The 24,757-nt window shown below is 46.5% G+C and overlaps 2 protein-coding genes across 7 annotated transcripts in view; one reads left to right on the top strand and one right to left on the bottom strand.

Moving 5' to 3' along the window:
• LOC135385335 (uncharacterized) overlaps window positions 1–12,388 on the top strand; it is a 91,526-nt gene extending 79,138 nt beyond the window's left edge. For all 4 annotated transcript variants that reach the window (XM_064614604.1, XM_064614603.1, XM_064614605.1 and 1 more), the window contains 2 exons: window positions 1,265–4,094; window positions 10,427–12,388. In XM_064614604.1, the coding sequence (XP_064470674.1) occupies window positions 1,265–4,094; window positions 10,427–10,973 (3,377 nt within the window). In that variant the 3' untranslated portion in view covers window positions 10,974–12,388. The remainder of the gene's footprint in view (window positions 1–1,264; window positions 4,095–10,426) is intronic.
• LOC135385337 (uncharacterized) lies at window positions 12,235–24,482 on the bottom strand. Of its 3 annotated transcripts, none has more exons than XM_064614609.1 (6): window positions 24,374–24,482; window positions 18,016–18,177; window positions 17,714–17,955; window positions 15,590–17,624; window positions 13,064–13,665; window positions 12,235–12,955 (listed from the first exon to the last, which is right to left on the bottom strand). In XM_064614609.1, the coding sequence occupies exons 1-6, from the start codon at window positions 24,450–24,452 to the stop codon at window positions 12,743–12,745; spliced, it is 3,333 nt and encodes a 1,110-aa protein (XP_064470679.1). In that variant the 5' UTR covers window positions 24,453–24,482; the 3' UTR covers window positions 12,235–12,742. The 3 variants fall into 3 exon arrangements, with proteins under 3 accessions (XP_064470679.1, XP_064470678.1, XP_064470680.1); XM_064614608.1 differs by lacking the exon at window positions 24,374–24,482 and adding an exon at window positions 23,291–23,863; XM_064614610.1 differs by lacking the exon at window positions 24,374–24,482 and adding an exon at window positions 19,010–19,082.
• Window positions 24,483–24,757: the final 275 nt, after the last annotated feature.

Raw genomic sequence — 24,757 nt, 5'->3', positions numbered from 1 at the left:
CAAGATTAACATTGCCACTGTTGAAAATGGGAATAACAACAGAAAGCTTCCAAAGGGTAGGGTAGTGGGGCTGGGATAAGGAGAGGTTGAATATAGCTCAGTACAGACGTTAAAATGCTGCTGAGGCCACTAAACCGCTAAAGCGATATCTTCTTCTGAGATGACCGTTCGTTGAATAACGTCATCCACCTGGCACAGGCAAACTTCGGGGTCAGTAGGTTCACTGGACATAAAAGCACTAGAGAGTTATTGCCAAAAAGTTCACTTAGCTCACTAGAATCAGTAATGTGTTTGTCACCCACGCACAGTCCTAACTGGCTTGGGTCAGCGCTGCCCTCACAATGTTTCACTGACTTCCAGAACGTTTTTGGGCACCTGTGCAGACTCTAAGAAAATTCCCTGGCATAGGCCAGGTTGTCATGGCTGTAAGCCCACTTTATTTCTCGATGACAGGCGATGAACACCATGTACCAGTAGTCGTCACCAACCTTTTAAAACTTACGAAAGAAGTTGAACCTTTGCCTCATTAGCTTCCTTAGCTCTGCCGAGAGCGACAATGAATAAAGAGAGGTTTTACTGCAGTATACTTTGAATAGTTTGCTTTCTATGACCGTTGTAGATGCTGTTGCATATTCATAGGTTTCCTCGTTTTCGGATAAACCAGATTTTTTCACAATAGTTCCCCCCCCCCCCCCCCCCCCCAACAAGTTTTCAAGAATTCAGGTACAACCTGACATCTACCCGAAATCCTTGCGGTCCTTCAACTTGTCGTTCCCGATAAACCGTCGAAAACGTGTATCATACTATCAGCAAAGAGAGCTATTTGTGACAACCTGTTTGTCCTCCTTTTATAATCCCCTCCTGCATGAGGAAAAAGACGAACTTTAGTGGAGCTTCGGGCAAGTGTTTGAATACCACGGTCATTCACTGCCCCAGTTCCGAGCTTAAATAGAAAGATTATTGTTTCTTGTCTCAGTGTCACAGCAGTGGCCTGTTTCATATGCCTTTCGTTTCACCCGAAAATCACCCAATGACATATCAAACAGAGATTGAAGCGCCCGATTTTCCCCCCTAGTTCTCGTGTGCAAATAACACCTAATTTTTCCCTCCGGAATTTGAAAAATCATAAAACCCAAAAACAAAGAACCCTACATATTCAGTATACTGTGCAATACAAACATACCGTATTGGGCTCAGTGATGCTGCGTCCTGCACTCTCTGTTTGTCCGTATGGCCTACAGCTCTACAAGGTATCTATTTTCAGGTGATGCATCAACCTCCACACAAAGCCCATACACAAGGTATTCTAGCAGTCGTGGAGATGCTTGCCAGATGGAGATCCCAGCACAGAGAAGCTTGCACGCTCATCCTGTGGCACGACTTGGGATGAGAACCTTCCCGGCACCGGCAGGCACACCCGCCGACGTCTCAGTACCTCCGCGATCGCGTTCAACTAGCACGGAGGGCAGTACCTCTGGCCGTTCAGGGTCCAGCTCTCCCAACAGAAGCACTGCCTCAGTTAGGGAAGCAACTTGCCCTAGACTGCAGCCACATCTGCGACATAAAGAGAAGGTAGCTGTTAAACTGAGGAAGACTGAATCCAACATGGGATTGGCATACCCTAGCCAGCCTCATCTGCCTTCTGATAGCGAAGAAAAAGGAAAAGAAGATGAACGGGCGAAGGAGAAGAGTCACAGGGAGAGCACTGGGGAGGATTCCTTACAGAGCACTTTCGATGAAGCGACATGGAACCCATCCAGTAGTTCAAGCCAAACGTCTTCCACAGTGAAAGCATTTGAATTTTCATCTTCGACATCAACGGGGAGTCCCCTTCCATCAGAAATGTCAAGAACCAGCTGTGATGAAACGCTTGTTGCAGCACCAAAATGTAGCCCACCTCGTGTGAAAGAGCTACTGCATGACATCAAAGCCTTGAGGTCTGCAGACGATGAAATGATGAGGAGTACAACAAGCTGTACTTCTGATCTCGAGAACACAAAGCCTCCCTCAGTTATGGGTGACTTACTGTCAATGAGCATGACTAGCAGTGGGCTGTCTGATAATGTCTCCTCTAACGGCAAGAATGGAAAAGCTCACAAAACAAGAAGAAGCCGGTTGCCTGGGAGGATGCGACATGCATTCAGTGGATCACAGGAATCTCCAAAATCAGGCACTGACTCTGACCTCCTTGAGTTTGTTGGGCCTCCTTCTATTATGGGTTCCATCGAAAGCCTCAGCTTCCGCAGCCGAAATGGACATTCGGATGATCTAGATCGCATAAACCCTCCGTCAACTATGGACGATTTATCAATGAGCGGCAGCTATGCTAGCCTCAACAGCGTCAGCAGCAACGAGGACAACTCTAGCCCGATGGAGGGAGCGGGTGACAAGGGAAAACGTGGAGGTGACATGTCGGAGCGCTTGAATGCAGCAGCCAATTTAGCTCACGTTTATACACGGGAGCTAAATAGCATCATGAATGGAAGCGTACGAAGCAGCAGTGGAACTTCAGAGATGCTGGAGCATGTTCAGCCTCCTTCTGTGTACAATGATATTAATGAGGTCACCTATGAGGACATTACCGAGCTGGGCTCAGATGGGTTTCTTTCGGATATTGACTATGAAGAAGATCTCCCAAAAGACGAAGATACCCCACTGCCATCCACTGAAACCCTTAAACTGCCTCAGATTTCTTCTCTGATGAGGGAGGAACATTTTGGGGACAGTACAGAAAATCTGGTCAGTGCATGTGTTGATTCGGAACCGTTTGAACCCGATGATGAAGCAGCTGCTCTGGATTCTGTTATGGAGGGACACGACCAAACATTTGTGGTTGACGTTGGCTCGGGAAAACGCATCGAGAAGAACGACGTAGGTTGTGTGCAGAGAGAAGTTAATGCGATGTTGCCTGATAGTCTGTTGCTTAGTAACTACAACTATAGGCTTGAAGATGAAACATTCTCACTTGTGTCAAATGACTCTGACCTTGGGAATCCAGAAGAAATATTGGAAATTGTTGAACAGGTTGTGGGCGATGTGAAACATGAAGAGAGTAAACCTTCTTCCTCGAAGGGCCCACGTATTGTAAAGCCACTGAACAGAGATACGATAAAGCAAATGCAAGAGAAGAAAGAAGCAGAGAAAGTTGTTCAGCCACCTGGAATTCGAGGAAGGGGCCGTCTTCCTCAGCCGTTACAATTAAGGCGGACCAGCTCACCTAAACAGTCACAGTCCCCCCCTCCTGCTGCAACGGCTATAAAGCACACAAAGGCATCAGCACTGAGAGCATCACAAAATCAGCGATCGTCTTCGGCAGGTCCAAAGACTCCCAAAAGTGCATCACCCAACAGGTTCGTATGGACTGCACCAAACTCACCAGGTGGACGGCCTTCCAACTCAAGACTCGGTGCACAGACATCCACAGCTTCCAGCAGACTAGCCATGTCAAACACGTGTGCAAAGCCAGCTACTAGGCCAAAGAGCCTGGAAAGTGTTGACACCAAGGTACTTGAGGGTATAAGCACAGTTACTCCGGCCCCGTTGGTAAGGCAGGGAACTTTCACAAAAGAATCTCCAACAGGCTCAATCCAGGGCATAGCCGATAAGATTACGGGGGACACCCCGCTTGAAACCAAGCCAAGCCAAAGCGCAGCTCGCACGTCTACTACTAAAAGTGCCGCAACCCCTTGCCTAAGGAGGGGACTCGGTAAAAGTTCTACCGCGCCAAATGTGGGACGAAACAATGTTGCCATGGCGCAGAAACGGAGGACCATACCACTGTCACCAAGCTCCCACAGCCTAGGCAAGGTCGGAGAAGATAGGAGAGCAGTGTACGCCCGCAGTTGGAGCAGTGGAGGAATCGGAGGCGTTCGGACTGAAAGGTCTAGCAGTGCTACAAGTTTGGCATCTCAGTCGTGCTCTAGTGCCAGCCCTGTGCCCAGGAAACCAGCTGTGCCAAAGAAGGATGCTGTGGCTAGTAGGATTGCATCGCTCTGGAGGAAAGATACGCCGAGGAAGGAGACCAGTGTTGTCACACGTGAAGCTTCTGCTGGAGCAGGAAAAGCTGGTGCTAAGAAAGGTGGCATAGGAAGCAGGTAAGACTATTTATAAATGCAATAACAATTCCTCAACACACTTTTTGGCAGGGTGTCGAACCGGAAACAATACGGGTTCGGTTCGGGTACGGGTTCGCGTTGCTTTGCTTTCGTTCCGGTACAGTTCCGGTTCGGCCATGCCAAAAATCGAACCGGTTCGCAAACCGGTTCTCAACCTCTAACCGGTTCACGAACCGGTTCAACGCTTCTATTTAATATGTTCCATAAACCTGCTTTTATCAGGAAATGCATGGCTAATAGCGTACCGCTGTTGTCTGCATTGACGTTTTTGGCGGTCAGGTACTCTCTTTAGCGAGAGAAAGGAGAAATGGATGAAGCGTCGTAGACCTGCTATTTTCTGTTCCTAAATTCTTTTTCACACGCATAGTGCCAGCAAGATACACTCAAAGGAAGCCTAATAGGATGGACAGCGTTACATAGACGGCGGTACTTGCCGGCAGACTGCATTCGCAGCGTGAATCGATCTGAAACCGTACTGAAGCATGTCGAAAATAAGCCTGCCAGCTTTACTCTGTCCGAGCTCACAGCAGTGTACTAGTTAATCCACAACACAAAGGCAAAGGCAACGACACAACTGCACAACCAATAAGCAGAACTGCATTTACTTTTCAAACCACGACCAATCAAACAGGCACTGTTCTGCGTACGCTACTTCTCCACTTCTCATGTTTCTAACTCGTTTAACTTTTACTGCTCACGTGTAAAGGGAAATGTTGGGAGCTTACTTAATCACATATTCGTCCTATACAGCTACATAACTGGCCTACTCCATTCCTGTTTCATTCGTCCGCTTGGCGCCTCGTCTCTGATGAGTAGACGCCGCAGCCCGTACGTGGGGCGCTAGACACGGCGCTCACAAGGACAACTGCGCTTCAGCATGTTAAAAAGACGCTGAAAGTATACTTACTATACGTCCTCGTTTGTCTGCTAGGTGAAAATTTCCGAAATTCATGATGTGGACGCGTGATGATGATACCAATGTGTCTTCATTCGGGGATAGAGAGGAACTCTTATGCTGACTTTTATGTCTGAACCGTTTTGTTGCGAACCGGTTACTGCTATTATTTTTTTCGGTTCTGCTCCGGTTCGGGTTCAACAGTGTCATGAAAACTTCGGTTCGGGTTCGGTTCGACACCCTGCTTTTTGGGTCTCGGGTGTCTGCGTTGCGTCACACTGCTCCCCCTCGTTTGTTTCTTTATCGCAGTGCCGATTCAGTAGGGCAATTTAGAATGATTTTGGAATGCATTTAGCAGATCGGAAGGACTTTATGATAACGGATCGGAAAACATGGTACGCCAAGCACCTGATCCCTCTGAAGTGGCTGGCATCGCGTTGCTGATCTTGGATTTGACAGCTTCCAGAAAAGTACACCTTCCGTAGAGTGCTTCCGAGGTGCTAAAACTCCCTAACGTGTGCGTGTTTGTTATTCCGTGTTAGCACCACGAAACAACTGTGGCTATGAGCGGCGTGCATACGTGGACAGAGGAAGATGGGACAACAGGAAGAAGTGGGGCACACGACGGTTGGTCCTTCGCGGTACATACCCGACCACTGTGGCGTCGCTCATGATCACAGTTGTTCACAAGCTTCGAATTATTATTATTATCCTTAGCGGACTGCATGGGGGAACTGCGCCGACATTCATCTTGAGAGTTTGCAGGAAAACCCTGGAAAAACATTAGACAGCACAGCCAATCGTAGGATTCAAACTCACCACCTCCTTAGCTTCCTTTACTACCGCCAACGGGTTAACTCTCCACTTTGGGAGTGTTGGTACAGTTCCATACTAAGAGAAGTACGTCTAACAAAGGGACGAAGACAGCACCGTGTGTATGACGTACGTGTGACGCCCTTGGTTATGCACCAATGGGCGTACATATTTACCCACCCGGCCATGCCGCTGGTTTGCTCAGTGTCGGTGTAGTGCGTCTCACATGATGTCGCCCACGTTGTCTGTCGCCCACGCCCGCGAGTTGCAGCGTAGGTGGTGTGCTGTGGAAGTCATTACAACTAGCACAGGGCTTTGGAAACTATGTTGTAAATTCATAAATATGCATATACAAACTGTCAAAACGGAGACCCTGCCGCCTTTTAGATGCATTGATAAAATATTGATACTCTCTCTACTTGTGTGTCATGTGTATTATGCCGGAAAAACCGGATATGTACACCTGATTCAATCCGATTCAACCAGAATTGGGTTGAATCAGGTTCAGTTCAGCCCAATTACACCTGAATTATTAGAGCAAAATATAACCCAATATTTACCACCGATGTTGCTGGAAAATATAACACGAAAGAGTAAGCACCTAATCATAACCCATCAATTGACTTTCAATTCAAAACCTGTCATATCGAAATCATCATAAGTCATCACTGCACGAGACCCACCACTTTGAAAAGAAGTAATTTTTGTAGAAATAGTGAAGAGAGAAAAATAGTGTTTGACTGACAGTTTTTATCGTTGTGCTTTTTATTGTGTGCTTTTCTCAGTATGCAGTATGACAAGGTGTTTTGTTATTGTTGTTGTTGCAGATTTTTTAATAAAAAGCTACGAGAGGAGCTGTTTTTGCAGGGGGGCTACATGGCCAGTCGAGCTTTATCTCGAGAAGGCTGTGTAGCTACTAGGTGATTAATTACCTAAAATCTTTCATTAGGAGCTTTTGGCAAAAGTGAGATAGGAGTATGAGAGAGAGAACCCTTTTTGAAAGCCATTCTGTATTTTAAAAGTCCTGATATGAGCATGCACGTTGAAGTATACGTAGGGTCTGACTTTTTCGGGTTGAACCCGATTCCGCCCAATTGTTCCCTCCCGAATCAGTTTTGGACCAGTTAGGTTAAAAAAGATTTCTCCCTGAATTCCAATCACGTATCACGTTGTATCATATATCACGTACACCAGTGGTTCCCAAACTGTTGTTTGTGACCCCCTGGGGGTCGCGAAACGTTCTGAGGGGGGTCGCGAAGCGGCTCACACATTTTTTAAAATTCCACGGCCGTGCCCGCTATTCTACATTACCAGGAATCCCGTTGCAGCAGACTCCGAGGTTTCTCATAAATGCGCTTTAATGCAGAGCACACAACGCTGTCAATGCATCACACAGCCTCGCTCTTACACCTGCTTTCACTTGTGCACGAGGGCCAAAATCTATGACGTGAGGTCCACTTACTCCCACTAAAGGCCACAGCATTTATGTCTATCGCGGCATACACGGGCGCCCCACCTTCACAGTGCAACGCGCGGTGGCGTCTCCTTGAATTAGAGCGGACGCCAAAAACCTAACAAAACTGTTTTGCGTGCGCTGTCGGTGAGCAAGGCATACCTTTGTGCAAGACTTTTTGGCCCAGAGAACCCGCTCTGAATGTAGCTCCAATAAAATGTCAATGTATTGTTTTGGCTAGCGTTCATGCGCTGAGATCGGAAGACGTCCGGCGTCGCATCGAGAGACGCGAGGGGGTGGGGGGTCGTGACGGGGCAGTCTATATTTTTATGGGCCGCCGGGCGGCAAAGTTTGGGAACCCCTGATGTACGCAGTTTAGTAGTTGACAACATTGATACGTTGATACAATGTTGAAACAACGTTGATACCACCTCTCGTATCTCATCCGCATGAAAGCCAGCCTTCCGTCCAACTGACCTGTGCAGAAATCCTAATGAACCATCTTCTACTGGGCAAAGGCATAACAGCAAGATCGTTTAGTAGTCCATAATGTAAAAGCCTGAGTCTGGGCCATAAGTGGGGAAGTTACTTTTTTTTTGTAGTGCACTACCGTTACTCACTACTTTTTCAAAAAGTAACGAGTTACGTTATTCGTTACTGTTGCGATAGTAGGTAACGCGTTACTAACGCCGTTACTTCTGATAAGTAATGCCGTTACTTTTGCATTACTTCACTAGTTGTCCTTATAATATGTACCATTTTCGGTTGAGTCACACAAGTGCGTTCCGCAGATCAATACACGCAATGTTGTGCACAAACAAGGGTCACGCATGAACAACACTTACATGTATGATTTATTGCAACGCAGAAATAGTTGACGCTCAAAATTTTCATATGTGTGGCTGAGCAGACTCCTAATGACACGTGCGTGTCAAGGCTGATAGAGACAGTGACCTTTTATCTCACGCAGTATAAATCCAAACAGCGAATCCCTTGGTACTTTGTCACTTGTTCAGACGGTAGAGGATATTTTTCTGTCACTTTTACCCCATTCGTCCGAAAAATATCAAAGGGATTGAAAAATAGAGGTGGTAAACAAAGGTGACATCTCAACCAGGGTAGGTCAATAGTCCTTTTGCGTTCTTCGCGGGTGCCGATGTGACCTTCTTGTCATTGTTGAAGATGAATAGAAAAAATCGGAGATTTTCCTGGAGTCTACAGGCACGGTCCTCGCTCAAGCTTTCAAGTTTAGACGATGAAGCAATGTTCCCAAACACGCAGTAACGCATAACGCCGTTACGCGTTAGTTAGTAAAAATGTAATGACGTTACGTTACTCATTACTTTTCTCCCAAATGTAATGCGTTACCATATTTCACTACTCGAATGTAACGCGTTACCGGTAACACACTACTTTGTAACGCGTTACTCCCCGCCTATGGTCTGGGCACACAGAGGGACGACACGAACACACAACTCAAACCAGCCAGTTCATCCACCGACTGGCCTGCATATACGCCATCTTGACAATTTAGTAGCAATCTTTGTATACACATCCGATGAAAATATATTATCCGAGTGCAACGATAAACTACACGAAGCACATTTAATGTTACATCATGTGGTTCTTGTGACTATAAATTGCACGGAATGCATGTTTGAGCAATATGTGCACCTCTAACTACGGGCTGCTCGATGAACAGGAAGAAAGTAGTCTGACAACAACCGATTGTGTCAGCAGCACGTGATTCCACCCCGAATTACAGGTTCAGAAAGAGCACTGGGTTTTTCCTTCCCAAATCTGGTAAAGACATAACCCGAAAAAGTAACCCTAAAAACCCGAAACTGGTAACCCGAAAAAGTCAGACCCTAAGTATACAACATTGAATTTTGCTGTGCAAATGAGCTGAAAACCACGCTCATGAGGGGCACGGGCACGTAAGAGCACCATGTGCTTTGGAGCGATGGAGCTGATTGGGGTAGCCGCTGGTCTGCTGACCATTTTCCGCCACTTTCCGGCTCGGATAAGCTGCAGACGGTGAAGGTAACCTATTTCCTGTGCTGCTGACGCACATGGTTTTCGCTCGTTTGCGCAGCAAAATTTGGCGATTGATGTTTCAACCTACACTATGTGCTTGTTTCCCAATTTTTCAAAACGTAGAATGGCTTTCAAAGAGGATTGCCTCCTGTTCTGCTGTTTCACTTTTGCCTGAAGACTGCTAATTAAAGAAAATAATTAATTTTTAAGCAATTATTCACCTAATAGTTACATACAGTTTTCTACAGAATGTCGAACATGGCCATATAACTCACCTGCAAACAATGGCATTATGCTGCTCTCATACATTATTTTATTATTTAAAAAATTTAACAAATTAAAGAAAAAGTGTATATCAATCAACTTCAACCTGAAATCTTAAGTATCAATGACTTCAACCGAGGTCTGATGAGTTTCGAAGTGAAATTCAAGTGATGGATTATGATGCTGATGATGTTGGTTCACCGAGTTCCAACGCACATTTTCGGCGGACAGGGAGCAGGTGAGGGTTCGTAAGTTCTGCTTGCGTTTTGTCATTTTGCAATGGTAGGGTGCTGTACTTAGCTAGTGGTGCCGTACTGCGATGACAAATGTAAGCGAATGCATTTGGCGTGGGTGGGGAAGGGAAATTTTTTAACGTTGCTTTTCGTACGTTGCTAACAGCTGTCTATTCCAAAGAATATAGCGGCCCACATTTCTCTGCGGCCCTGTAGGACCATCTTCTCTCACAGTCAGTTGGTGGATTACTTTTCTTCATTGATTACTGCAAGGATGGGTTTTGAAGTTAAAATTGAATGATCACATAGGCCATCATTCAACATTAAATTACATCGTATCACAGCCCATCACTCATCATCACATCGTTATCCATGACATGATGGTGTATAATATCCACGAGGGCCATCATGAATGGAGTCTGCTAACCTGTGGGGTGGGCTACTTTATAAATGTATGGTAACTGCTTTTTACTACAAATGCCCAATTATGAAACTTAGAATGAAAAGCCGTGAAGGTTGTGGAACAATTATTGTATATAGTTCATTTAATCTTTCTTCCATATTTTTTTCTTGAAATCCCTGGAGGTCAGCAGTCACAGACAGCTTGTTTATGCAGGACTGCCTTCCCTGAACAACCAGCAGCACCACCATCCCCCCTTTGTCGAAGCTCCACTTTCGAGAAGCTGACGGACGTGGGCACTGACAGAGCTGAAACCGTCACTTCCAACGCTGGTCCATCCAAGACTGCCTCTCAGTCAAACAACGTTGATACCACCCCTCGTATCTCATCCGCACGAAAGCCAGCCGTCCGTCCAACTGGCCTGTTCAGAAATCCTAATGAACCATCTTCTACGGGGCAAAGGCATAACAGCAAGATAGCAGGTCCTATGGTCTCACCCTCCTTGTCGCAAAGTAGCAAGGATGGTTGCAGGCCCACTGTGGGACTCAGGAGTCCAGGCTCTAATATTCCAAACTTACAAAGCCCAAGGACTCTAGCGGGAGGCAGCGACTCAAAGGGGTCATCTCCAGCATCAGCCATTGTGTCACCATTCAGCTACAAGCCGAGAACGCCAACTACACCTAGCGGCACACGATCTCTCATCCCCGCTCCAGTAAAATTTGCCGCACGATGTTCTTTGGACCATGAGGTTCAAGTGCAATGAAGATGGAACTGCATCGATTTTAGAGCCAAATGGAAGTCTCGGCTGAGGGGGGCAAGAAGCTTTGCAGCTGTGCCATTGTAAGAAGTGTTTGTGAAGTGAGAAAGACCTTTCTTCTGTTTCTTCAGAGGATCTCAAACGTTCATAGTACGTAACGACGACTCTGCCACGGTCGGTTGCCAAATGTCTATGTTGTTTGGTAGGCAGCATTGTATATTTGTTGTATTTATATAGTATATGCATTACTTTTTATTTATTTCAGAAAGAGTGGCTTTATGGCAGTCTGTTCCTTTTTCTTTCTTTCTTTTTTCTTAAACGCCCATTGTATATAATATATAGAGCTTCCTAGAGCTGCCTTGTTGTCGTGGCCAGCTCTTTTCTTTTCGAATTGAAGAATGTGCTACAACAGCACAGGGACGAAGCAAGTGGAATGCTACTTCCGTATTTGCCAGTTTGTATGTATGCAAGGCATCTCTTTCTGAATTACGTTGGAATGAAACACATGTGGCGAGTAATCTCGCAAGTGGCACACATTAAAATTGCTTAAGAACATTTCCGGAGTATCGTGAGTTAAATCATTGCAACCCATATTTTTCTTCGTGAATACTTCGTAGCTACCAAATTGTTCAAATGCCCCCATTCGCTTAAGCAACATAACCTCCATGGGGCTTATGTGCAAGTCTATGATTTCACTTGGCTGCCCCAGTACAATGTTAAAGTATGGAGCAACAGCAGCATAAAATATCATACTGTGGGTTGATTGCAGGTGTCAATACCTGCTAACTGCCTAGTAAAATGTTCTGTTCACCTGTTGAGGGCTTCTTGTGTGCTATGATCTATGCTAGTCTTACTCCATTCCTCCTTATTATTTTTTTTTTTATATAGTATATGTATAGAAGCATTGTGGAGGCAGTCACTTTAGAGGATACCAAATGTGCTAGTCACATCTCATGTCAGCACTCAACTGAAGCCTGAAGAGCAGTTTTACATCCCAAGTGAGATCCCCCCTTCAGTATTGCTGTTAGGATTACATGTATGAGATTGGCAAAAGCAAAGTCCAGAAAGAAAGCTTACATAACTCTTTGCAAATGTCTGCTACTGCTGCTGTATTTAGTAAAACACTATACGCCCATAAATTTCCCATTTTTGCTCCGGTCTTATCTGTACATACAACTGATTCTGCTTTATACTTTGACTGCAGATCGCAGCTATATTTCCAATTTTCTATGCATGGCACATTTCTGTTTTAAAAAATATTGCAAACTTCATTTCTTGACACATTTTTAATTTGGCATACATCAGGGTGGCGAAGGATCGCGTATCTTTTAAGTATGCATGGTAACAGTTCTGTGTACTAAATTTGTATTAAACATTGTGTGGATAAATAAATAACATTCACATGTCCTATTTACAAAATACATCATAGTAAGTCTGATTTGCTTCTTTTTGTTTTTGCAACAAACACAGGTAAGCCCACTAAATCTGTAACAACAAAACCTGCAAGTAAAATGCAGAAATGATAGTCTGAATGATAGCAGTGAGCTACAACATTGATGGTTATAGCGACTAGAATAATGATGAAGTATTATGCTTGGTAGAGAGAGATTAATGTCTGAAAGTCATGAAGCAAACACATTTTTTGATTGCCTGGATGATTACCGATTTTTGTTGTGCAGCTTATGCAAGCCTTTCTGCTTGCAAGTTGCTGGACCGCTATCACTGATGCTCCTCAAGAAACAGCAACCTAGCCTAGCATAGGTTGTCCAGAGCGTCTAAGCAGATATCTTGCACACAAATGGGCTGTCAGGAACAGGCCAGTCTGCCCACCTTACATAAATAATGTAATAACCAGGCTCATTGACTTTGTACATCACAGTGTAGTTTCCCAGACCAGAGTAAGTAACTGAAACTTTGATGACAGCCCCTTCTGTTGGACCTTGAATGCCTATTGAAATAGGGCCTACACCGGCACGTGAGGCGTCCACCTGGAATGATAATTTGTTTTCATTATAAAATGGTTCACCTTGTCTTGAGGTCAAGCAAAAAGAGTTCGACTTGCAAAGACCAGATTTTTTAGGGCACAAGCAATATACCTGAAAGTGGTTCTCTGCTCCCACTTGACCAAAGTATAGCCTCGATCCCAATGCCACGCAGTTCTCCGGATGAGAAGGGGAAATCTCAAATAATTTGTGGAGCTCATCATCGCGGTAGATGACATTGTTAAAGGCTGTGTAGCGATCCAGGAGGAGGGTTCCAGCGTTAGGTATTTCGTCGTCTATGTATTCCTGATGCAATTCATAGAGCAGGTTCTCATCCTTGCGGTCGTACTGACCCTCGGCGTGGTCTCGGACGGAGGTAGGTAACAGCGACGCCATTCCTTCTATCCATCGGGGAAGGTTACCGCGTGCTTCAGTGTCCTTAATATGCCAGAGTGTGTCCGGTGAGCTCAGACGACGGTCTTTGCAGACTGGTGCTTCGACTTTCGTAGTAGTTGCCCTCGTTGCGTGATGCGAAAATGTTGATGTAAGGATGTTCTTGGGAGTGAAGTCGGTGGAGCTTGCAGGTTCCCTGGCTCTGGTCGAGACGAAGATGCCCGGGTACACTAGTGCTCGTTTGTGGAAGAGTTTCCGCCGGGGGTTGTAGCGTCGCTGTTTCTGCCATACGGATCTGGAGTGTGGAAGAAGGCTTTTCAGTCCTGCGAAATGGACAGCGTGTTGTCTTTTCAGGATGATTCAATAACCCTCGATTTACGAATGCCAACGCGTTATGAACGGTGCCCTCTGAGATGATGACTGAGGACAGGTCACCTCCCCTTCCTCATTTCAAAGATCGATATATGAACGGATTTTTGAGGGACGTTAACCCAGGGACTTTGTTGTTGTTGTTGGCGTAACCAGAAAAAAATAACCTGCCAGAAAAGCAGCAGATATGGGTGCCCCCCCCCCCCCCCCATCCCGCCGAGATGAAAGTCCTAGGTAAGTCCCATGCGCTAGCCGTTCATAAATCGAGGGTTGACTGTGCTTAGATGGAGTGAGCAATGATGCCATAAGTATCGCATAAGGCCGCATATGTTGCTGAGACACTGCAAGAGGAAGGTTCGCTTTTCAGGCGGTATAATATCGGCGAAAGGAAAAATAAATGGCATCCCCATGGCACTTTCGTCCATGATAGGAAACATATTTACTGCATTCAACACAGATTGACATTGCGGCACAGGAGTTCCCCTGAATCACGGTGATACGCGCGTGAGGCACCTGCTGCAACGAACGTGCTCATTCTGGTAGACCACACCAGTGACGGATCCACGGGGGCATCGCTGCCGCCCCCCTAAAAAAAAAACGTCAGTTTATACATGGGATTTCTCCCCCCCCCCCCCCTACGCGCTTCAACAAAGAAGCCGCCCCCCAAACCCAGGTTCTGGATCCGCCGCTGGACTATACAGGTGGAAATTGATATAATTACGGGTTCCACTGGTGGAGAGTTTTCAATCGCTACGTCCTGCGTATCTGCTGCCAAAAGAAATTTTCGGCGAAGAAAGAAAGAAACCGTTGGCTGTTAACAAAAATGCTCGGGGACTTTCGCACCCATATTTAAGTGGTTTGTTGCAGTCATGCTGCATTGCTGGTGCCAACAAGAAGAATGTGGTATTATAATCCTTGCTCTACGTTATCGTCTCATATGAATCCATTTCAACCTAACGCGTCGCTAATGATCTCTGGTGTCTCGCGACGTAAACCCGCAATTATTATTATTATTATTTCAACCTAACAGAGGCGTAACCAGAAAAAGGGGTCGGAGGATCACTTCACGCGAAATCGTGCATTTGGGAGAGGGAAAATGAGGGTGAAGTCCAGGGGCGTGTCATGGGGAGGGGGGTTGTGGGGATCGACTTTCCCCCCGATATTTTACCTTTGGTAGTACATTTGGCAGAGTGAAACAAGGGTGAAATCCTGCTCCTCCGTGTAATGTCCCCATGGACCCCCATGAAATACTTTCCTGGCTACGCTACTGCAGCCTAATACCCAGGTTTTTTCCGTGTAGGCGGTTCTGATGTACCTTACGAGTATCGTTGCGTCGCGCGGGAGTACAGAGATGCCCTGAACATTTTGCTATCCCATGCGCACTAGACAATGTACGAAAGACATATATATATAGCACACTTGACAAAAGCAAGCAAGCACTAGACGTAAGAGCGACTCGATGGCATGGCGGACTTGTGAATGTAGAGTTTGGGGAAGGCGTCCGGGTCTGGAGTGGCTTGTGGTAAACGAAATGAACTGGAAGGATTATCGTAGTAGAGGAGAGCATGTCTTACAGTGTCAGCGAGCAGTATGTGCGAGCCTACAATCAACATCTACGCTAGCATAACCACAAAACTGCTATATATGACGAGGACATACCCGAAGGGACAGGCACACTTGCAATGGAGCGTGCTGTGCGCCTCGAGCCTTCTCTCGGGAAGCCCACTGTCAGTTACTGAGAACACCGCAACAATCACCAAGAAGCATCAGCTGCGACGAATGCGATGAAAAGCAAACAATTAGCGACATATTTGACGAGCATTTGCGCAACACAGCAATGCACTGGAAGGCAATGTTCGTTGGTGTTGTTTCGCCTACCTTCGTACACATCCGGACGTGCCTTCGGAGATATGTTGAAGGCATCACGAATCCCTCTCGAAGGCTCTCCTTCCCAACGCACTTTAGTCATTCTGGTTTCAGTGCAGGTTGGCACGTCTAGCGAGGAATGCAAGGTCGTCGTCACCGGCTTTGGTGATAAACGAGTATTTGTTACTTTATCGGTCATATTCTCCGCGAGGCTAACTTGTTCCTTTTGTTTCCTTTCCCAGCTTTTAATCATGTTCTTTACTGACGAGGACGTGGAAGCGTCAGTTTCAGGGTACGACGACAGAGTTGGTGGATCCATTGTTTCCTCTTCTGTTGAACCGTCACACGCTGTTGACTGCCTCTGAAGAATCCTTCGTCGCACGGTTCGACACCGTGGGAGCGATTCGCTCCCCACGAACGCTGCCCATGCACTTTCTTCGTTCGAAGGTACGGAAGTAATCGCAGGGGTTACGTCAGCGGTCCCCGGACATTCAGATTCTAGTGGATCGCTAAGAGCGTCTGCCTGGATGTTGACCGTTACGCTAGATCGATGAATACTGAATTCGTACTTTGTGCTGCATTCCGTTGTGTGTGTAATGTTCTCGATCTCTTCTGCCTCCTCCAGGGCACTTATGCCTGTCTGGAACCGTTTCTCGGTTTCTTCCGTAATCACAGGTAATTGTCGAGAAAGGCGTCTTGAGTTGTCGGAATTCAAAGTGGTGTCATCAGAGACTCCAAGGAGCAGTGGCATATTTTCTGCATTTGAGTCGACGTCACAGCGTACCACGGCTAACTTTGGAGGATTGCTTTGAAGACAGGTATCAGATACGTGACAATTATCTGGTACTGATTCGTGTCTTTCTGTAGAGGACGAGGAGGGTAAGGATGTCTTTATGACGTTTTCAGCGCAGTTCTCCTTACATGAAGGCGACATGCGTGCTGCAGCCTCATCTGCATGACCTCCAACGTCACAGGTGGGCGTACTTGACTCTTGCACACTGTTTAACGCATTGGTGTCGAGATCCGTTGCCTGTGCTTTGGCACTGTCGAACCCTTTCCTTTCGTCTGGAGGCGGGCTGGCCGCAGATATCACAATTACTGGCGTTTCCACTTTCACTGAACTTGAAACAAATACGCCGTTTACAGACGCTGTTTCCGAAGGCGCCGCACGAAGGCTTTCACTTCTGGTGTCTTGCACCTTCTCCGATGGCACTACATGGCTTTGCTGCTGCGTCCAGCTGTCCGCTGTTCTTCGGGTAGCACTTTTATTATTGGAAATGCACATAAGAACTCTCTTGAGTTCTTCCTTGTCGTCACCAGCTATCACAAATTCCTTTCCGTTGCACCTGATGACACGCCTTATGATTCGTCGTCTTCTCGTCTTCTGTTGCGATTGGCTTGGTGCGTTCTGAGGCACCCGTTGAATCCTCCTTAACATTTCGTCCCGCACTACATCGTTGAAGTTAGTTACGGAAGGAGCCGGCGAATTCGTTGGCGATGGTGTTAGTGGTTCGTCGTCGTCCCTGGAATCTTCGACGTTGATGGCATATGGGCTTCCCATGACGTGCTGCCCATGCCAAATTATGCTCAACTGATGTTTTCCTGTAAGGGCAGGTCTGTACTTGACCGCCACCTTCCCGGGGAAAATCTCGTACTCGACTAGGACGTTTTTCGTTTGCATTCCGTTCTCGTCTCGGTAGTCACTCAGGCGCAACACTTTACTTCGAGGAGATTTGTTTGTGATGGTCTGTTTGGAGATACTGCCGTCTGGTCCGCGTATCTCGACGACGATGCAGAAACTGTGCGTCGGACGAGTGAAGACATTGAAAGTCGCCCTGCGACCACGGACTGCCAATATGAGGCCCATGCCTTTAGCGAAGCACTCCTGCTTGGACGCGTACTGAATTTCGCCTGTGTTGTTAGGAAGTCTCCCGAGTGCCTTCTGCAAATCCGTCTTCGCCGATATGAGTTTCAGCTGTGCAACGATTGAGCGGATGGCCTTCTTGATGCCTGGTTGCCCTTCAACGACTTCTTCTGCCGTGATGTCCTGGAAATGTGGAATGTGTGCACAGTTATTCTCCGTATTTATCACAAACTCTCCCATGTGTTCACTCTTAGCGTGTGCGTGGGACTCACCAGGCGCACGGGTGTGTGCTTCTCGATCAGCAAGAAAGCTAGCTGCATATTGCTAAGGCTGTTATCCGGGTTGAGGAGGTCGTAGCGCGGGCAGGATCCGGGATACATTGAGTCGAGCAGTGCGCACAGGAGAATGCCATCCGTCCAACCCGTCGAAAAATCACCGGGAACAGTGTAGTTGCGCACGCGGCTCCGAACCCACTCTATCAGAGCCTTCTTTTCACGATACCTCGAAGTGAAACCTGAGTGTTAAAGAAGAATAGTCAATTGACGCTACGTACCAACAAGAAGCGCGTGCTTACGGTTGTAGTAGAAGCATATCCATAGCTGAATCTTGATCCAGAAGTGTGCGGCCTTCCAGATCTTGGTAGGATGAAGTAAGAGCGACACGAACCACCACAGCCACCATAGCAGACGAGAGAGGGCAGACTTCCTGTACTCTTCCATCGCTTCCAGGACACCGGCTGGAAACGTAACAGCAAGAAAAGCGGTATAGAGAGGACTGTTCAGTGGCATAGCCTGTGCACCCGGTAGTATGGATGCCTTGCAAAGGATATTGTGCATCGTTGCTTGTCGGCACGTGCCGAGGTCTTCGAGAGCATTGATGTGCTTGTAATACAATATCGTGCTATTGTATGGTAATTTGCCTGCTTCATCTATGCTTTAAATTGTACGACATCAATGTATGCGAGGGTTGACTCAGCATGCAATAAATTCAATGTGCATTCGTGTGGACACGCTTGCGGGAGCAAGCGCTGTAGTCGCTATGAAGCTGTATGCAGTTATGTATCATGCACTGTAGCCGTTTGCAACCCATAGCGGCATGTTCTAACACCTCAAAGGGTCTTGCTCATGATAGTGACAGACAAGCAGCGATATGGACCATTGCTGATTCAACGCGTTGTTACACACGGAGCTGTGAAGTAATTAAGTTACCGTAACTAATTATTGTACCTAAATACTTTCTATAGTATAGGAAATTGTAACTGTAACTAGGTACAGTTGCTTCGCGATTAATTTTTCCAACTCTAAGATGGTTCATGCCATGAATTCCGAGATTAACAGTTCCTTTAGCTGTGTTATCGATCTTGATCAATCCAGAATCTGTTACTAAAGTGCCAAAACAGTTGCTATACACTATATGCTGTGTGGAATGTTGACACTGAGTGCGCGCTGTTCTCGTGTGACTTTTTCTGAATCTCTTAGCGAATCACCTAAGCGTTCTTATTGGGAAGCTGGGATGCCGACAGTGAGCATTACCAGAGGTAAAGTGTCATATTGCGGACGCTTGCTTACCAGCCAACCGAAAAGCCATCGACCTATCGACATTGAAACTTTCACACGCACACACACACACACATAAATGGGATGATGATGTGGTGGGTCATTCTCCGCCGTTATGGCAGTACACTGCCCCATTGCGCTTGTGGAAGGGATGAGAAAGTGATGATGATGGAAAGGTGTCCTATTAGAGTTCGTCCATTAGTCCAGTGCTGGAGAGGAACTCAGCAACAACTCGTAGGCCTTGCATCAGATGTGAGGGGTCCGACCATGGCCCGAGAATTTTGGCTAAGTCGAACTGGCGTTGATCGACGCGTTGAAGAGAAGTTTCCATGAGGGCGCTCTTGCGATCGTACTGTCCGCAGACCAGGAGGACGTGATGAAGGTCACCGCGCACACCATACGTGGAACAAAGGCTGGACGCGCCGACACCGAGGCGGTGTTTGAAAGTCGGTGTAACAGCCACTGTGGTAAAGGAACGCGGCATTCGGCGGGGGAGAGTAAGGGACAATGTGGGGTCAACGGAGTAAAGCAGAGAGTGTGTGGCGATGTCACGTTGCCTTTGAGACTGCTCCATAGGGCCACTGAGGCTTGAGACGAGGTAACGGCGATGCCCCCAAGAGAAGATGATGGGGACACACCGGGTGTACTGGTGCGCGCCTGCGGCTGCTCGATCTGCGTCCTCGTTTCCGTTGATGCCCACATGACCCGGGATCCACTGGAAGACGATAGAGTGGCCCTGTGCGCTTGCTTTCTTGTATACTTGTAGAATTTCAATGACCACAGGGCTGAGGAAGCCGCGAAGTCCCATAGTTGCCACACACTGCAGCGCAGATCTGGAATCCGTAAAAACGACCCAGGAGCGAACGGGGCCCCCTGTCAGTAATTTTCCGCAAGGCGAAAAGAATGGCATAAAGCTCAGCGCGTGTTGACGATGTTTCATGTGAGAGATGATGGCCATCTGAAATTGACTCTGAGGGAATGACAAAGGCAGACGACGAAGAAACTTTCACGAGGTCAACGTGCTCTCACGTTATTTATCAGTTTTTATTTCCCTTGTTGGGCTTATTATGGAGGAGACAACAGAGAGTATTTGCGACGACAATTTTGTACATATATATGCCGCTGTTCACAGAAAATTGTCACTATAATATAAGTTCGACCAACTTGTAAGTGAATGTGACCGACGTTGCTCTTAACATGTGCGCACATGTTAAGAGCAACATCGGTCACATTCAGCGGTTTAAACGAATTTTCAGTAAAGCTTCTGTCTCCAATATTTACAAATATTTTCGAAGCGTGAGGTATTTTGATCGGAATTTTTTCCTGCTGGTTTTGAAAATATATAAATTAAAATCACGTCAACAAGATTTTTAGCTACGCATAGTCATATTCGACCTTCGTTTCGATAGATCTCATATTTGGAGCTCACTGTGCACGACACATGAGTGATCTGCATCACGTGGGAAGTTCCTATAGAGTCGCCAATTTATCGCCACTCTCAGTTCCGCTCTGGTGTTCCATTTTATACACACGTGTTCTGTTGAACATCAATTTCGTTGAATTCGTTCAGCAGTTTATTACCTTTGGTTTAGCAAACTTTGTTTTTGATTGTCTGTGAGTAGCGTTTTAATGTTTGGTCACTTTATAGGGAAATATTTTGAAGTAATCGAGGGGTACCTCAATTAGATTTGATGAGCAATTGCAGTTGTTACGTTTTTCGGCAGGGACATTCCTGCAACTTGATTATAGCTTGAAGGCCATGTTACTGAAACCTAATTACGTTTCTGAGAAACCTACACTCTGCTGTAGACACATGGCTCCAGACAGGTAGTCCATGGAACAGGGGCACATCCTCAATAATCACGAATTATTTGAGGGAATGGTGTACGCTTTGCCACACCCTGCATTACAACACATCTACTAGACTTATTTGTACAAAAAAAAAAGCATATTCTTCAAAACCTTCCATTCTCTTCTCTTCTTGGTTTTTAATTATTTTTAGCTCCTGTTCCACCGCCCATGACACTGCTATAGTCAAGGCAATGTATTGAGAGTAAACAAACAGGAACAGTGCAGCATGTGGCCATACAGTTGCGGGCGGACACGCTTTACGTGTAAAGCTACTCCCAATTATTATTATTAGGAACAGTGCATTTACGAAACCCTCTTTCTGCATTTAAGCCGCTCCGAAATTTGCCACGCAGCTGAAAATAGCTGCTGCTCCTCCAAAGCGGAAGCACGTCACACGGTGTATACGTCATGGAAACAGCTATTATTCCTTGTTTACTCCATTACATGTCGAGGACAAGGGTATTGTGTGGTGAAGTATTCCTTGGAGCTGCTTTTCCGTGTAATCGCCACTGATAAGCCCGATATCTAAAAATAAGAAATAAAGATTACCTGAACCATGCGCCTTCTACCCTAATCTTGATATTGTTTTAGATACTTCTCAATTTCCGGATATATAAGCGCTTGCTGTAGACGTGAAGCAGGTGTCTCTCCAGATAGTTACGTATACTCAAGGAGAGGACAGAGTTCCACGACGCATGCTATGGTGGGAAAGAACGCTCCTGGAAGCAGGTGCTTACCAGACGCTAGTAAGTCTAAAAGAATGTAAACCATACGCATATTTCGGAGAAAAAGTTAAATGTCGCTTTCCTATGAACTGCACGTGACACCATACGGAACCTTGCGTTACGTACATAGAGCCTGATAGAATTGTCGTGAAATTTCGCCCAGATATCTCAGTATTGTCAGTGATCGCATTATTTTTCGATATAATTTTCTGTGTTAGTGAAAATCTTTGCGGTTTGTCAGGGCGGAGGATATGTTTATTGCGATGCATATAACGAAGGGTATGGTTAGCCATACACGAGCGAGTTTCGAAGGGAAAGGTTAGCCGTACATGAGTTTGTGAATTTTTTCACACAAACTTTCGCGTATAAACACGCTGAGAGCGTGGCGTGTATTTCCTCTTCCGCTGTACGTCAGTGTAATCACAACGTGTGTTATTCACATATTAAGTTTTTGTGTGAATAACTTACCACATCATTCATTAACTATTATCAGTATGACGAAGTGGTACCACACAAATACTTGAGTATACCGCATCGTGCTGTCACTAAATGAGTTGCCCGCCAACGCTAGGAGATAGTACGCGCACCCAATATCAGAACTGTCACGTACAGTATTCTGTGTCCTAGTACGCATGTTCCTAAATGGGACAATTGCAGTAGCAAATAAGGCGAAGCAAACCAGTCAAGCGTTAGGGCAGAACAAAGCTCTCCCACACGGAAATGGCCTTCGAACATCTCGCATTATACACGCGCAGATAGCGAGCACCCAACGTCGTTAAAGACTTGATCGTTAGTTCTTCCTTGATTTCTATTGACATCCACTACGTACACGAAGAAAAAAATTTATTCTGTCCTACTGCCACGCAGCTTATACGTACAGGGTTTGACGTTTTTCGCGTTTCACCCGATTAGTCCTCTGAGTCGATTTCGGACCAATTCGTGTTTAACCCGCTTTCTCTCCGAATTCCAGTCCCGTATCACGCATTTTTTAGTACTCTGTACGCATACCTGATGTAAATATTATTTGAGTGTAACAATTAACTAGATGATGCACATTTGACGCTAAACATACGATGTGCTTGTCACTATAATGCACTATTGTGAGTGTTTCTCGGTGCCTAACGTCTCCCCCTTTCTTTTCCCCCCTTTTTTCTTTATGCTTTCTTCTGCCTCTTTCTTGTTCGTTTTTTTTTTTTTTTTCAATTTTTCTGGCTCTATTGTTTCACCCACAAACGCGCTTTGGAGTAGCCGGTCCAGACTGGGTCGGGACTAACCTCTCCATATTTTTCTTTCATATTCAATCAATTAATAATTCGCGAGGAGTGCGTGTTTGACCCATCTATGCACCTTCTCGAGTCACCTGCTGGAGAGAACTAAAAAATATATATATATCTGGTAACATTCGACGTATCAACAACAGCCGATTTCACCGCGATTCTTATGAATAGCGCCCGATTAATTTATAATAATAATTCTGGGCTTTACGTCGCGAGACAACTGTGATCATGAGTGATGTCACAGTGGTCGGGACTGTGGATTAACCGTGCCCACCTGAGGGTTCTGTAAACCTCGACAAACTGCACACACCATGTTCAACGTTCCTCGCGGAAGACGGCGTGTCTGACCAACTTGTACCCTTCCACCAAGTTCCCGATTCCGAAAAAGTTTTCAATCCGAAAGAGCCAGCCCCTACTTCCAAGGTATCGAACATGCTTACGTTTTGATAAGAGTCGAAACAATTTGATGCGCTTTCGGCGCGGTATGCGAAGCATTCCGTGAGGATCAGCTGTTCGCACACTCCTTCGACGAAGCCAGTTCACCATTGCACGTGAGCTGAGGAAGTCATTCGACGCCATGGATGCTTCCAAGTCGCTGTAACGTCGAACCACACACTCGACGGCTGTGACGCCGATTCTTCGAATTCGTTCACCAGTCGACTGCATTTTGGACGGCTATTTGCTGACTCAGTCCAGTTACAGCAGGGCCGCCTCGTACCTATATGCGCAGTTCGTCGCGAGCGAGGTAAGGACCCGTGTGAGGGGTATTTGCGGGCAAGTATGAGCTTACGGATGAAGAGCACCTCTGTTCACCAGCCAACGTGTTGAAGCAATTGTCTTGCAGACGAGAACAATTGACCATGTCGCGGGCGGCTTCGTCCTCTTCAGCATTGCGACGGAGCAAGTGAAGTAGCACAACGCACATAAGGATCACATCAATGATGCTCTCGAGTTGCAGCGTGCATGCGAAAATAATCGCACTTGAGCTCTCACAGTATTGACTGACCACGGCAGTCCCTTCTGTACGATAACGGACGAACAGATAAGACCAGAGGCGACAGTCTCACCGTGCGGTATTTGTGATAACTCGCTTTCTGATACCTGATGTACGTCGACGGGCACTACAGCATTGTGAAAATGTGACCGGCATGATATTGGAAAATAGCTTCGAGTAGCAGGCCCAAATGGTAATTATTTGGAACTGTCCTTTGTGATGCTTGCTACACGCATAAGCACGTCAAAAACAAGTAAAGCGTACAACCCGGGTACATCTTCATCCCCCCTACGACACGCTGTCAGCCGCGAGATGAACAGAAGTGCTCCTAAGATGCCAACAAAGCTGCAGACAGTGACAACTGTAGACGTGTGGAAAAACATGAGAACAGGTGCACTATGCATATGCATGTTCCACAAACGGAACTTCATCGACATTTACCGTACATCGAATCGGACCGTGAAAAACCGGCGATAACTTAATTTAACCTGCTGTTTAGTCCCCGTGATAAAGCCAAGAACCAACTTACCGGTAAGGTGAGGTTCTTTCATCTTTACGCGCAGAGGGAATATCACAATCCTTCCACGCGAACACGCTGAGCCAGACATCCCGAGGCGTGCAGCTGGAGTTGCGTCGCATCAAGCACTCCGTGCACGTCTGACCATAGCGTGCTCTGGCATAACGGCGACGACACCATGAGCGAAGGAGAGAATGACAAGCTACCCCTTTCCTTTGGGATTTCCCGCGTGGAAACCGGCAACCAGGACGGGCGACTTCCTCGGCCAAAAGGTCAACCTACGCACCCCCCCCCCCCCCATGCTGCTTCCTCTGAGGGCTGTTACGTAATGGCAAACCCGTTTTCACGGTCTAGGTTTCAGCTGTTTGACACCGGCGCGAGCAACTCACTTGCGGA

Source organism: Ornithodoros turicata, chromosome 2, assembly GCF_037126465.1.
Source record: "Ornithodoros turicata isolate Travis chromosome 2, ASM3712646v1, whole genome shotgun sequence".
NCBI lineage: Eukaryota > Metazoa > Arthropoda > Arachnida > Ixodida > Argasidae > Ornithodoros > Ornithodoros turicata.
The sequence above is the reverse complement of the archived record's forward strand: the minus strand, read 5'-3'. Positions and strand labels throughout refer to the sequence as shown.